The 15,659-nt window shown below is 43.3% G+C and overlaps 1 protein-coding gene across 2 annotated transcripts in view; it reads left to right on the top strand.

Moving 5' to 3' along the window:
• The window catches only part of Apaf1 (apoptotic peptidase activating factor 1), an 85,381-nt gene that overhangs the window by 7,160 nt on the left and 62,562 nt on the right, over nt 1-15,659 (top strand). Inside the window, exons 2-7 of one of the 2 annotated variants that reach the window (XM_008765263.4) lie at nt 7,582-7,642; nt 7,738-7,921; nt 12,673-12,785; nt 12,904-13,035; nt 13,977-14,215; nt 14,727-14,894. In XM_008765263.4, coding sequence (XP_008763485.1) covers nt 7,800-7,921; nt 12,673-12,785; nt 12,904-13,035; nt 13,977-14,215; nt 14,727-14,894 — 774 coding nt within the window. In that variant the 5' untranslated portion in view covers nt 7,582-7,642; nt 7,738-7,799. The remainder of the gene's footprint in view (nt 1-7,581; nt 7,643-7,737; nt 7,922-12,672; nt 12,786-12,903; nt 13,036-13,976; nt 14,216-14,726; nt 14,895-15,659) is intronic. The other variant, NM_023979.2, reaches the window with a different exon arrangement.

Below are 15,659 nucleotides of genomic sequence, written 5' to 3'. Positions count from 1 at the left end.
TTCAGTCCATTGTCATGATGGGAAACATGACAGAGTCCAGGCAGGCATGGTACTGGAGATTCTCAGAGCGCTACATTGAAGGCAAACGAAAGACTGGCTTCCAGGCAGCTAGGAGGAGTGTCTCAAAGCCCAGCCCCACAGTGACATACTTCTTCTAACAAGGCTACACCTCTTCCAACAGGGCCACACTTCCTAATAGTGCTACTCCCTGGGCCAAGCATATTCAAACCACTACAATGACTTTGCTTTCTTCAGATACTCATGTACGCAGTCGATATTTGAGAGCCAACCGTGTGATGGATAGTTTTGGGCATGGGAGATCAAAAAAGGAAGGCTGTACATTTGAGGAATTCACTAGTAGGGGAACAGACATGCGATCAAATTACCGCATATATGAGAGACTGAAAGGTAGAAAATATAGGGTATGTGATGGGTGTACCTTTTTAAAAAGATTTATTTACTTCATATGTATAAGTGCTCTGTTTCCATACGCACTAGAAGAGGGCATCAGATTCCATGACAGATGGTTGTGAGCCACCATGTGGTTGCTGGGAGTTGAACTCAGAGCCTCTGGGAGAGCAACCAGTGGTACAAAGATAGAAGGAAGGAATGCTTACTGTCTAGAGGAAGAGGTGGGTGGAGGAGCTGGGAAGGAGGGAGGGTGATGTGAGGTCGGTGGAGAGGTGTAAGCATAGTGGGCAGAAGAAGGTTCGGATTGGCCTGGCAGGGTTCTGCCGATACTCGTCATGAATAAATGTACAACGACCCCACTCTTTGACTCCGTTCTTTTATGGTTTCTAACAATATTCATTTTTATGTATGCATAGCTGCATGTGTGTGTCTTCACATGTGAGTGCACGTGCCGTGTCCCATGTGTGAAGGATGGAGGATGGTTAGGGAGATTTGGTTCTCTTTCCATCATGTAGGTTCTGGGGCTCCAAACTCAGGCCATCAGGTTTGGCTGTTAGTGTCCTCGTGTCTCACCAGCTCCTTCAGTTTTCATCGAGTCCTATTTGTTTAACACTTGCGGGGAATTCAGAGACCGTTTCTGACTTGCAGTGGTCATTTTAAAAAATAAGTCTTAATCAGGGACCGAGGCGGTTTAAATGACACATTCAGTGGATGAAGTAATAAGCCTGTGGGAGATTAGCAAGGTAGAGTCTAGGGCACATCTTTGTGCACACGAGGGTTTAGTTTACAGCTTCTTAGCCTTTCTTGGCAATATTGATGGCAGTTTTGACAGGGCGCCCAGCCCTCAGCTCTTAGTTTTTCTTTTCTGTTATGAGAGACTTCTTGGGACTTAAGAGCTCCTTGAAACTCTCCAGAGCCTTGGAACTTTTTTTTTTTTTTTTTTTTAAACCTCTTCAGCTGCCAGGTACTGGTGGCTCATACCATTAATTCCAGCACATGAGAGGCAGTGGTGGGTAGATCTCTGAGTTCAAGGCCAGCCTCATCTAATAGTGAGTTCTTGGATAGCCAAGGCTATATGTGAGGTCCTGTCTAAAACAAAACAAAACCGTAAACTACTACGGAATCGGTTACTAAGGATATTTCAGGATAAAATGGGCTTAAGATTCCTCTTTTGTAAAGAATTATGTTTTCATTCCAATTTCACGATGAACTTTAAAAAAGTATGCATTTAAAGAATACCTCATTTAAGTTGCTCTATATGATGATGAACTTCCAATTTTAGAGGTTAAACATGAATTAAAACTTATAGATTAGGGGTTGGGGATTTAGCTCAGTGGTAGAGCGCTTGCCTAGGAAGCGCAAGGCCCTGGGTTCGGTCCCCAGCTCTGAAAAAAAGAACCAAAAAAAAAAAAAACTTATTGATTAGTAACTTAGGAAATATATAATTTAACTACTGTGTGTGTGTGTGTGTGTGTGTGTGAACATGTGTGTATATGTGTATGTGTGTGTGTGAGCATGTGTGTATACATGTACTTGGGGAGGCCAGAGGTCAACATACGGTATCCTCTCCAGCTGTTCTCCGCTTCATATTTTAAGACGGTTTTTCACTTAATTTAGAGCTCCGTGACTGAGCTAGGCTAGCTGGCCAGCCAGTCACAGGGCTATGCCTTTCTCCTCAGATTTCATGCATGCTCAATTCCACCCTGGCACGCCTGGCTTTTTGCATTGGTGTTAAGGATTAAATTTAGGTCCTCTTGCTTGATGTTTGTGCAGGCACTTTACCAACAGAGCCATCTCTCCTGTCTCTAGCCACTTTGCTTTGGGAAAATCCCAGATACACTGGTAACTCTTCTGTACATCTGAACGTAATTCATATCTCACATACTTTTATGAGATCCAAATGCTGGGATTCATTTTTTAGTAGACTAGTTTTCTTTTGAAAGTTTAACTCTTGGTTTCATACTCACACACATACACATAATTTATACATAAAATGTCAGCATGTCTTTAAACCATTTACAGTAGTGTGTATGTGTGTGTGTTTTCATGTGTGTGTGTGCCACGGTGCCTGTCCTGCTGTATGGACTTCAGGGTTTGAGCTGAGGTTGTCAGGTTTGGGCCTTACTCACTGAACTATGTTTGCCAGCCCTCTCCTGTTTTGAAAACTTGAAAGCCTTTTCTATAAGGTGCTTGCTTACTTATTTCTGTCTTTTCCAACATTTCCTTGATGCCGTTAGATTATTAACTGCCAGCACGAAACCTCATGTCAAAATAGAATGAGACCTCTTTTTTTTCCCCCTCTGAATAAAGGCAGTTTTTCTTTGAATAAATTTCTCTTGAGTGAATATATGTACAGGCCTCATTCAAGGCTAAATTGCTCCCTCTTGTGCCCATAGTTAAGATGTTTAGATTCTTCTTCTTTTTTTTTTTTTTTTTTTCGGAGCTGGGGACCGAACCCAGGGCCTTGCGCTTCCTAGGCAAGCGCTCTACCACTGAGCTAAATCCCCAACCCCTAGATTCTTCTTAAAATGTAGAAGTAACAGCTCGCCTGTTAACTAAACGCTGTGCTGTTGTGGTAGATTTGCGGATCAGGAGAGCATTTATGGCTTTTGGTTCTTCTTGCATAAGCATTGTAATGCCCCAGTGTAGTCTTAAATTTAGGATAGGAAGGCTTTAACCTAAGAAAATGACACTTAACTGTGGGTAAGTTTGCCTGTTAGCTCATTTAGATAGTTTTATTTTTTATTTTTTTTTTATTTTTTTTCTTTCTTTTTCGGAGCTGGGGACCGAACTCAGGGCTTTGTGCTTGCTAGGCAAGCGCTCTACCACTGAGCTAAATCCCCAACCCCATAGTTTTAGTTTTTTAAAATTCTGGGACAAGTTAAAAAATAATAAAGTTAAAAAAAAAGTTAAAAAAGTGGGAAACACACTTTTTTAGAATTACAAATTGAAGTATTATAAAGGTAGAATTATTTTATTCAAAAAGAAGTAAAAATAAGCTAAGTATTCAGGAGTCTGAGGTGAGAGAATTGGGAGGGTGAGGCTGACATAGTCTGCAGAGTGAGAGGCTGTCTCAGAAACACCCCATAAGCTGGCTGGCCTAGCTCGGTGGGTAGGTGCTGGGCTGGCATACATAGTGCCTGAGGTCAGTCACCAAACAGAGAGGTAGCAAAAGAAATAAAAGCTGTCTTCATTTGCCCGGCTCCTAAATTCTTTTTTTTTAAAAAATATTTATTTATTTTTTATGTAGGTAAGTATACTACTGCTGTCTTCAGAACACCAGAAGAGGGTATCAGATCCCATTACAGATGGTTGTGAGCCACCATGTATTCAGTTGCTGGGAATTGAACTCAGGACCTCTGGAAGAGCAGTCAGTGCTCTTAACCCCTGAGCCATCTCTCCAGCCCCCCAGCTCCTAAATTCTAAATCTCACCTCAAAGGTTATCCTGGCGAACAACTTGGCGTGAATTTTTAAAAGTACTTTCCGTGTGTTTCCAAATACACATACACAGACCACAGCTTTAGGACCTACTGCTTCATCCTAGTGGAGAACTTCTGGAGGTTTCTGCAAGTAATGTGGTAGGATTTCTTCTCTACCTTCTTCTAAGATTTAATGTATCAAACCATACTTTTCAGCCTTGCCTTTTTTTTTTTTTTTTTTTTTTTTACAACTTAGCTTACAGTGAGCTTCTTTTAAAAAGTATTTTTAGTGAATTATTTGTTTATGCTGAGGTAGAGACTCACTGTACAGACCAGGCTAACCTTGAACTAAGGAAGAACTCATGGAGATCTGTCCTTCTTGAGTGCTGGGATTAAGGGTGCGTTCCACCACGCCCAGCAGTTTTTAAAAAAACATCAGATTATTTTATTAGCGTGTGTGTGTGTGTGTGTGTGTGTGTGTGTGTGTGTGTGTGTGTGTGTGTGTGCTGCAGTGCACATGCGATGGTCTGAACACAACTCTGTGAAGTTCACCCTCTCCTTCCACCCTTGTGAGTTTCAGGGATCAAACTCAGGCTGTCCGCGCTGTGAGTTAATCACTTTGACCTGCGCACCGTCTGGCCAAAGTACTGAGCTGCAGTGGGTGCTGTCCTGTGTACGTACCCTCCTGTTCCATTTTGTTCTCAACGTCCTTGCCCTTGCCCTCTCTCGTGCTTTGCTTGGCCTCGTTCTCCTCAATAGTCCCTATTTTCTCTCACTTCATATGTAGTCCATTCCTCTTTTATTCTTCCCTTTCCTTCTCCAGAGCTCTTCCCCTTTCCTTTCTACTTGTCTGTTCTCTCTCTCTTTCTCTTTTTCCCTTACTCTTTCTTTTCTTTTAAAAAGATTTATTTTATGCATGTGGCTACACTATTGCTGTCTTCAGACACACCAGAAGAGGGCATCAGATCCCATTACAGATGGCTGTGAGCCACCATGTGGTTGCTGGGAATTGAACTCAGGTCCTCTGGAAGAGCAGTCTGTGCTCTTAACCACTGAGCCATCTCTCCAGCCCCTCCCTCTCTCCTTCCTTTCTTCCTTCCTTCCTTCCTTCCTTCCTCCCTTCCTTCCTTCCTTCCTCTCTCTCTCTCTCTTCTTTCTCTTCCTCTTTCTTTTCCCTCCCTCTTCCTTCCCTTCCGTCCCCTCCGCTTCCCCTCCCCCTCCCTTTCCTTTCCCTTCTTGGCTTTTTGAGACAGAATCTTTCTGTGTAGCCTTGGCTGACCTGCAACTTACTCTGTAGACCAAGCTGGTCTTGAACTGGGAGATCCACCTGCTTCTGCCTCCCAAGTGCAGGGATTAAAAGGCGTGTGCCAGCACTACCCAGCTCTCCTCCTTTCTTTCTTTTTTTTTTTTCTTTTTTTCTTTTTTTCGGAGTTGGGGACTGAACCCAGGGCCTTGCGCTCGCTAGGCAAGCGCTCTACCGCTGAACTAAATCCCCAACTCTGCTCTCCTCCTTTCTAACACACACACACACACACACACACACACACACATGAAATAGTTTTTTCAATTCCTTCAACTTGTCTGTGTAAGCGTGTGCGAGAGAGAGAGGGGAAAGTGAGTGAGGGAGCACTCATGTGCATGTGGAGGGCAGAGGACAACCTTATTCTCTTTCTTTTTTTTTTTTTTTTCTGGAGCTGAGGACCGAACCCAGGGCCTTGAGCTTGCTAGGCAAGTGCTCTACCACTGAGCTAAATCCCCAACCCCTCTTTTTCTCTTTCTATCTTGTGGAGCCTGGGAATTGAGCTCAGGTCATCAGATTTGTGGTGTGCATCTTCACCCACCGAGGCATCTCATCATCTATACGTTTAAATCTGCCTTTTGTAAGTGAGGGAGAAATGTAGTATTTGTCTTTCTCAGTTGAGTTCATTTTGCTTTAGATCTTGATCTCCAGTTTCATGGATTTTCCTGTAATAATAATGTAATGATTCCACTGGCATATGTACTGCATTTTACTTGCCAGTTTGCGTGTTGATGGATCTCTGGGCTGGCTGCATATCTTGACTGTTGTGAATAATGCAACAGTAAGCGTGGATGTACAAGTGTCTCTGTGGGTGGTAACTTAGAATCCTTAGGTGTGTATCCAGATGTGGTACAACTGTACTGTGTGGTACAGAACTCCATATTGTTTTCCACAGTGGCAGCACGGGCGTGCCTTCCTGACTTTCCTCCATCTTTCTCTGTGTGTCCTGTTTCCCAAGCCCTGGAATCATGTAATAGCCGGTAGCCACCACTCCAGCTGAATTTTTAAATTTAATTAATTAATTAATTAATTTGGGATGGAATCTTGCGATGTAGTCTGTACTGGCCTTGAACTTGTAGTTCTCCTGCCTCTTTTAATTTTTTAAAAAGCCTATGTAGTCTGGGGCTGAAGCGATGGCTCAGCGGTTAAGAGCACTGACTGCTCTTCTAAAGGTCCTGAGTTCAAATCCCAGCAACCACATGGTGGCTCACAACCATTTGTAATGAGATCTGATGCCCTCTTCTGGTGTTTCTGAAGACAGCTACAGTGTACACATACATAAAATAAATAAATCTTAAAAAAAAAATTTAATCACCTAAGTATACTCTATAAAGATTTAAGACTTTTTTTTTTTGTTCTGGATACATAGAAATAAAATACATACGTTAAGATATGTTGTTTAATTAGCAATAATTCTAAAAGTAATAATAATAATCACAGACATTTTTGTAAGTGCTTACTAGTTTAAAGCTTTATATTTATAAGGAACTTTCAGAAGTGTAACCACTAATTCTGCCTGATATTCAGTTATTTATTTATTTGTTTATTTATTTAGCTTTTTGGAGACAGGGTCTCTCTGTGCAGCCCTGGCTGTCCTGGAGCTTCCTTCGTAGATAAGGCTGGCGTCAAACTCACAGACATTTGCCTGCCTCTGCCTCCTGAGTGCTGGGTTTAAATGCCTGTGCCATCATGTCTATCATCGTTTATATTTTGGATTTCTCTAGGCAGCTCTGCAGTAGGTAGAGTAGTGTCACTCCAGTGTAACAGAGAGGACTGAGAAATGTGTGCCGGAAGTACAGACCTGGTAAGCACTGGAGCCACACTTGAGAGCCCTCAGAGAACCTTAGAGAGGCATTATGCTCATGGATGTTGTGTTCTCTTCAAAAAAATGTTTGTTTTTATTTTATGTTTGTGTGTTTTGCCTACATTGTACGTGTATGTACCACATGTCTACCCCTCAGATGTCAGAAGAGGGAGTCGGAGCCCCTGGAAGTGAAGTTGAGGAAGGTTATGAGCCATTATGTGGATGCCGGGAAGCATCCCTGGGTCCTCTGTAAGAACAGCTAGCTAGCACTCTTAACCACCGAGCCAGCTCTCTTCAGCCTTGGTGTCATTTGATCTTAACTGGACACTCTCTATAGGGGTATTGTGCATGGTTTGAAGATGTTTTCGATTATCAGTACTGATAGGGAGAATCCTACTAGTATCCTGCCCGGAGTGGGGACCAGGAGCCTATTAATCATCCTGGTTTACATGGGAAAATCCCTCCCAACAAATAACTCAGCCCCATCTGTCCATCAAGGACACTGACTGTGAGATTGGTCCTGGCAGTGATCTCTGGGAACAAAGACTATGAGAATTTGCTTGGTAGAGAAAAACCACTTCCCTGAAAGCCTCAGATACAGTCCTAACTTAAAATCATCAGTTTCAATTTTACCTTTTTTTTTTAGATTCAGGTTTGTAGCTCGGCAGTGAATGCCTATCAGAATCCATAGCTTGACTCCAGAGAAGGTAAAGATATGACATGGAAGGCCGGCATTTAACAGTAAAACAGTTCTGAGGGGTTCTGGTTCAGAGGCCTCACATTTCTGTCTTTCCCTTCTCAGGTTGTTTTTCAGGGGGCGTACACTGGGTTTCCATCGGAAAACAAGACAAGTCCGGGCTTCTAATGAAGCTGCAGAATCTTTGCACGCGGTTGGGTCAAGAAGAGAGTTTCTCTCAGAGGCTCCCGCTTAACATTGAGGAGGCCAAAGACCGTCTCCGTGTTCTGATGCTGCGAAAACACCCAAGGTACGGATGATCAAATGGAGGGTGAGCAGGACTTGGCTGGCATCCTGAGAGCAGTGTGCCCTTTCCCTTGAGCCACTGCTTTCCTGTGGTTCTCTCTCGTAACTTAAAAAAGAAAGTGGCTACCACCTGGTCTAAATTGCCTGTTTTTGCATCTTATTGGTTGCATTGTTTCTTATGGGCCACTGCACCGGTTTTAAGAATTACAATTTATAGTTGGTGAGTGGTCTTTGTTAGAAAATACAAACTTTCCGATTTGAATATCCTATTTCTTCTGGATAAATATAGAACAAGGAAAAAAATCTAAGCAACCAGATAAAGATTGAGAAAGGAAAGAAGGAAATATTTCTCCTTTTTGTGGGGTTAGGGATTGAACACAGGCTTCATATATGTTATGCACATGTTCTGCCACTGGGCCATATCCCATGCAAAAAGGATTTATTTAAAAACCCATTATTATCATTTGTATTTGTGTGCGTGTGTGTGTGTGTGTGTGTGTGTGTGTGTGTCTTTGTGTGTGTGTGTCTTTTTAGGGTTGTGTGTAGGGTGTGTGTGTGTGTGTCTTTTTACGGTTGTGTGTAGGTTAGAAGACAACTTTCAGGAGTTGGTTCTTTCTTTCTCCCGTGCCTTCTGGGATCTGAACTCAGGTCTGAGTCCTCCCACTGGCCTGAGAACTGTGTGTGGTGTATGCGTGTGTGTACATATGTACCCATATGTGCATATGAGGAGGTCAAAGGCACTTGTGGGGTGTCTTCCTCTCGAGCTCTGTGCCTTATTACCACGATGCAGCGCCTCTTACAGAACCTACGTCGTGTAGTTTGTCTGGCCAGGGCTGTGTCTGGCAGATCCCAGTGGTCACATCCCTTTTGCTCTATCTTAGTATTTGTAGGAACAATAATCCTACAGACCCTTGGTCTAGTTACTTTTCTGTTTCAGTGATAAAACTCCATGAGCAAGGTGATTTGTAGAGGAGAGTTTCTTGTAGTGCTTACAGTGTCAGGAAGTTAGGGTCCACGACGTCAGAGTCAAGGCATAGCAGAAGGCACAGCTGAGAGTTTACCAAAAACAGGAGACAGCGGCACAGTGGGATTTACAATTCGCTACCTCACAGGTGGCCTCCAGTGACACACCTACTCCACAAGGTCACACCTCATCCTTCACAGAGAGTCCCACTAACTAGGGGCTAAGTATTCAAACATGTGATTCTCACTTAACCCACCATACCCTATAACCTTCGTTATGGAGATGTGTCCAGAGTTTGATTATAGCTGAAGACATTTATACACACGCTGCATTATTAATCCACACGAAGCAGAGGCAGGGTAGCCCACCTGGCTAGCACGGGAAGACACAGGAGGACATCGTCTATTGTAAAAGTTGCTAGAGGCAGCTGGTCTGCCAGAGGCACAAATACCAACTTAGGCATAGAAAGGCCGTGAAAAAGCACGGTAACATGATGCCTCCTGAGGGATATAACAGCCTTTTAGCAGCAGACCCAGGAGGAAATGAAATTGACAAATTCCTGAAAATGAATTAAAGATAATCATTCTAAGGAAACCCAGCGAGATAGGCGAGAATACAGAGTAAAATTAAGAAATTAAGAATAAGTACATGATCTGAATAAGAAATGTAATAGATAGAAGATAGTGTTGAATCCACTGAAGTCAATAAAATGATTAAAAATAAAACTGAGGGGGCTGCGAGAGACAGCTTATTTGCTGTACTTCCAGATGACCCAGGTTCAATTCCCAGCACCCACATGGCAGCTCACAAACGTCCGTAACTCTGGCTTCAGAGGATCCAACACCCTCACACAGACATACATGCAGACAAAACACCACCAACACACATGGAGTAAAAATAAATTTTAAAAAAATCTTTAAGAAGGTACAATTGAGAGTCTCAAACTGTATCAGGCAGAAAGAAGGATTTCTTAGCTTCAAGCTCAGTCTTTCGGAGTAACTCGGCAGATCCAGCTGTTATGACGCACACATGTAACCCCAGATGCCAGAGGATGGGGGATGGGAGTCTGAGGATAGCCTAGACTGTATAGCAAGACTGTGAAAGGCAGAGGTAAAATGGTCATGAGGTTTGGCCCAGTGGTTAAAGGAGCTTGGTGCCCAGTTTGACAACTTGAATTTGATCCCTCGGTCTCACGCGGCGGAAGGAGAGAACTGGCTCCTGCAAGTTGTCCTCTGACTTTTATGTGCATACTGTGGCACAAATACCAACTTAGGTGCACAAAAGCCATGAAAACGCTTGGTGACATGATGCCTCCAAGGCGTGCCACCATGTCTTTTTAGCAGCAGACACAGGAGAAAATGAAATTGACAAATTTCTGAAAATGAATTAAGATAATGATTTTAAGTAAACACAAATATAACAAATAAATAAATAGTTAAGTAAAAAAATGTGCTAAACTGATTTCAGAAAGGAACAAGAAGCCAGACATGGTTGGTGCATGCCTTTCATCCCAGAATTTGGAAGGCGGCGTACAGGTGGGCCAGCCTGGTCTAGTGTTCCAGGACAGCCAAGGCTGCGTAGAGAGACTCTGTATTAAAAATAAAAAGAAAAAGAACTTTCCTAGAGACGCCGTTCTTCAGCAATGAAAGACAGATTCTTTCCAAGTGAACTGACTTTATTAGCACGACCAGACTGGCCCTACAAGACAGCTTCTCAAGGCAGACCTGCACTAGATGGGAAGGGATAACTGTCTCATGGAAACATGCAAAAGCACACCACTCACTGGTGGAGCAGCAACTGGAAAGAAAATCAACACACCACAAGGGAGAACGACCCAGCTACAAAGCGTTTGGTCTGCAGGGGTGACCTGCCTGCAGGGTACACGGGTGCACTAGTGACACTAGTGGTGCCCGTGGGGATGACCACTGCTCATTGGATTTAAGGTCCAGACCTGAGGTTTCAAAAGCCCAGGCCAGGGCCAGTGTATTGTTCTCTGCCTGCTGCCTGTGAATCAGGGTGTAAAGCTCTCAGCTACTCTCCCAGTGCCACACCCGTTTGAGCGGTGACCAAACTCTCTGAAACTGTAACCAAGCATCTTTTAGGAGTTCTTTTAGGCAGCCCTTATAAAAGAAAGCAGGGAACCCGTCCCTGACATTGTTTAGATGACCAAGCACCCAGGACAGGGGCCTAGGAGAAAATCAAATACTACCGTTCTGCTCCAAGAACATAGCAGCAAAATGATTCCTAATGACCTGCTATACTCAGATCGGTGCCTTGCTCAGCCATCATCAGAGAAGACTCCTCCTGCAGCAGATGGGAACAAAATCAGAGACTCACTGTGCAGAGACACAGCAGAGAGAGACCCTGGAACACTCATTCCTAAATGGGGTGTATCCATCAAATCCCTCCCCTCAGGATTCAGGGACCTCTGTGGAAGAGGGAACAGAGATCGCAAGAGCCTTTGAGAATAATGAAGGACACCACACACACAGTTCTTCTAGACATAGCAGGATCGCTGCACATAAGCACATACGTTAGTGAGAATGAGAGGATTAGTTTCTTCAGTGCCAGCCTTCTGTGGTGTGTCGCTGTTACACCGAATCCCTATACCAGTTTTCAGGCTTGGGAGAAACTGTGGGCTTCCCTTGACTCTTGATTGGCAGTCTTATCTAGAGGCCTGTCTGGCTTACCTCGTGATTTGTCTCTTTTCCTGCCTAGGAAGCTGTGTTGGAATGTGGACTGTTTCCTTTTTTTTTGTCTCTGTGTTAAACCTTCTGGTTTTTGTTTGTTTGGTTTGTTTTTTTTGGCTCTTTTGAAAAATTATTTTATTGTTTTATGTGTATTAGTATTTTTCCTGTAAATACTGTGTGTGCAACATGTGTGTGCTTGGTGCCTCTGGAAGCTAGAAGAGGGCTTGGATTTGCCTGGAACTAGAATTACAGACTGTTAGCGACCCTGTGAGTTCTGGGGCCAAACCTGATCCTCCGTAAGAGTGGCTAGCTAGTTCTTTTAATTGCTGAGCCATCTTTCCAGTCCTGTTTTACTTTATTTTATTTTTTTAAGTTAAATTTATTTTGTGTATATATACACACACACACACACACATACATACTTTTATTTATTTTTGTACAGTGGCCAACCTTGACTGACCACCGTCTTAGATAAGGTTCTGGAGAGACATCATGCCCAAGCAGCTCCTAAAAAAGATAGCATTTCATTGGAGGCTTGACTACAGTTTCAGAGTTTGTCATCGTCTTGGCAGGAGGCATGGCACTGGGAAAGTAGCTGAGAGCTTTACACCCTGATTCACAGGCAGCAGGCAGAGAACAATGCACTGGCCCTGGCATGGGCTTTTGAAACCTCAGAGTCCACTCCCAGTGACCCAGCTCCTTCAACGAAGCCACACCTCCTAATTGTTTCCAGACAGTTCATCAACTGGGGACTAAGCATGCAAATACATGAGCCCATGGGAGCCATTTTTATTCAGACCACCTCAGTTCCTCACTTTTTTTTTCTTTCTTTTTCTCTTGAAACTATCATCTCTTCTTTGCTACCCTGACTCTTGTCCATGGATACATGGAAGAAACTTCTAGTCTGCCAGTTTACTCTTGTCTCAGGATGTTTTTTAAAGGAAGTGTAAAATAAGTGTCATTAGGGGCTGGGGATTTAGCTCAGTGGTAGAGCACTTACCTAGGAAGCGCAAGGCCCTGGGTTCGGTCCCCAGCTCCGAAAAAAAGAACCAAAAAAAAAAAAAAAATAAGTGTCATTAGTCTTATTTTTTTCTCTCTTAGGTCTCTGTTGATCTTGGATGACGTTTGGGATCCTTGGGTGTTAAAGGCTTTTGACAACCAGTGTCAGATTCTTCTTACCACCAGAGATAAGAGTGTTACCGATTCAGTAATGGGTAAGGAGTGTCGACTGACTTTTTAATGCTGTGGGGAAGCTATCAAGGCGGAAGGCACCGGGACATGTACACATGTGACATGACAAGTTGCTTACTTTGTGCCATGATTTTGCTTCAGGTCCTAAGTATGTTATCCCTGTGGAGAGTGGTCTAGGGAAAGAGAAGGGACTTGAAATCTTGTCACTTTTTGTTAATATGAAGAAAGAAGATCTGCCAGTGGAGGCTCACAGTATTATAAAGGAGTGCAAAGGTATGGCTGCCTGCGAATGGGGCGCTGTGGGGGACACTGACGCTCTGGTATAAAGCAAGCTGATGACCGTGGTCACTTGGCACACGAACGCTAGGACCCGCTTCATGGTGGTTATGGTTAGGCACTTTCGATACCTTAAGCGAATACACTTGGTATTTATTAACTCTTCAAACACCGTCGCATGCACCCACCACGTGTTAAAGAGTATGTTCAGGAGAAGGGTTGATAAAGTTAAGACCTCGGCTGTCGAAGAGCGGAACATACCATGAACATCATTTAAAGTTACTTGGTGTGGGCTTTTATAAAATTAAAGTTTCAGTTTGGTAAGTAAGTGCTGTTATCTTCCAACACGTGTGGAACAAAATTTTTACTTGTTCTGAGGATGAGGGAAACAAAAAAAAAAACCACAATCTCAGACTTAGTTTCTCTTAGTAGACTTGGACAGCACAGATCACTCTGATACCACAAATACAGATATATTTACCAGACAGCTCGTGAATAACCAATTTTGCAGTGTTTACCAACTGCATGTCCCTTATTTAATTCTTTTTTTTTTTTTTTTTCTTTTCTTTTTTTCGGAGCTGGGGACCGAACCCAGGGCCTTGCGCTTGCTAGGCAAGTGCTCTACCACTGAGCTAAATCCCCAACCCCCCCCCCCTTTTTTTTAAAGATTTATTTATTTATTTTATGTATGTGAGTACACTGTCACTGTCTTCAGACACACCAGAAGAGGGCATCAGATCCCATTACAGATGGTTGTGAGTCACCATGTGGTTGCTGGGATTTGAACTCATGACCTTTGGAAGAGCAGGCAGTGCTCTTAACCACTGAGCCATCTCTCCAGCCCCAAGGGAGAGATTTAAAACAATGAAATAAGGTCATCGAGTGGTGATTTTGAACTATGGTAAGATGGTATTAACACAGTCGCCTTCCCCTGCCAGGCTCTCCTCTCGTCGTGTCTTTAGTTGGTGCGCTTTTACGGGATTTTCCCAATCGCTGGGCATACTACCTCAGGCAGCTTCAGAATAAGCAGTTTAAGAGAATAAGGAAATCTTCATCTTATGACTACGAGGCTCTGGATGAAGCCATGTCCATAAGTGTGGAGATGCTCAGAGAAGACATCAAGGACTACTACACAGACCTCTCCATCCTTCAGAAGGATGTCAAGGTGCCTACGAAGGTAAGGGACCGACCACACTCCTTATCACGGGGTGTTTATGGCATGCGGACTTGGATAATTGGACTGAGGTGAGAGGTGAGGTGCTTGGTCTCCATAAGACGCTCTGTGTTGAGCTTGTGCGTTTCTTACTTCTCAGTGGTTCTAGGGAAGTGGTTCTAAAGAAGCATCCAGTTTCTTTTTTTTATCTTGAGAACTCATTGAACCTTTAAAAAAAAATCTATTTATTCATTATATATAAGTACACTATAGCTGTGTTCAGACACACCAGAAGAGGGCATCAGATCTCTTTACAGATGGTTGTGAGCCACCATGTGGTTGCTGGGGATTGAACTCAGGACCTCTGGAAGAGCAGTCAGTGCTCTTAACCACTGAGCCATCCTGTCCAGCCCCTAGTTAAACCTCTTAAAACACAGAGACATCCTTGAAGTATCGTACTGATCAAACACTTGGTCTCCCATACTTACTGCTCATTGTACTTCTACGCTCTACTAAGTGCTTCAAATGGTTCTAGGTGCTGTGTGTTCTCTGGGACTTGGAAACGGAAGAAGTTGAAGACATCTTGCAGGAGTTCGTTAATAAGTCTCTCTTATTCTGTAATCGGAATGGGAAGTCATTTTGTTATTATTTACACGATCTTCAAGTAGATTTCCTTACAGAGAAGAATCGAAGTCAGCTCCAGGTATTTAAATGTCATATGTGCTTCTACTTTTGATTTTGAAACAGTTTTAGGCTTGCTATATAAAAATACACCGCAGAATTTCTCTGTGTAAATCTTGCATAAGTATAATACAATTGTCAAAATTAGAAAATTTCCATCGATGAACTATTATGAGCTAATAATCCACAACTTACCACCTTCTCTACCAATGTTCTTTCTGTGGTCCAGATCCAATGCAGGATCCCACGAAGCATCTGGTGATGTCGGCATCTGATTTCCCTAATTGTGGTTTCCCTGTTGTCCTCAAATTTGTGAAAATTCTCGGTGCTCGTCTTTAATGGGATTAAACCTCAGACCTCACGCGTATCAGGAAGTGCTTTACACTAAGCTGTATATCCAGCCCAGCTTCCGTAGTTTTGAAGAGCACTAAGCAGTTAGTTTAAATACAGTTCCCGAATTTGGTTTTGTCTGGTGTCTCCTGAGTGGGTTGAGGTTGTGCCTATTTGTCACGGGCTGGAGAGATGGCTCAGTGGTTAAGAACTCTTGCCGTTCTTCCAGAGGACCCATGCTAGGCAGCTCACAGCTGTCTGTGATTCCAGTTTCAGAGGGTCTGACAGTCTCTTCTGGCCCCTTTGGGTACCCGGATTCTATGTGCACTAACACACACACACACGCACACACACACACACACTTTTTTAAAGAATTCTACAGAAGCGATGCCGTGCCTTTACGACACCCTATCAGGGACTGATGTGTCTCCTGGGTAATGTAGATGTTGACTATTGG

The sequence above is a fragment of the Rattus norvegicus genome, chromosome 7 (assembly GCF_036323735.1).
Source record: "Rattus norvegicus strain BN/NHsdMcwi chromosome 7, GRCr8, whole genome shotgun sequence".
Lineage (NCBI taxonomy): Eukaryota > Metazoa > Chordata > Mammalia > Rodentia > Muridae > Rattus > Rattus norvegicus.
Note: the sequence above shows the minus strand (reverse complement) of the source record. Positions and strands in the feature narration are given on the sequence as shown.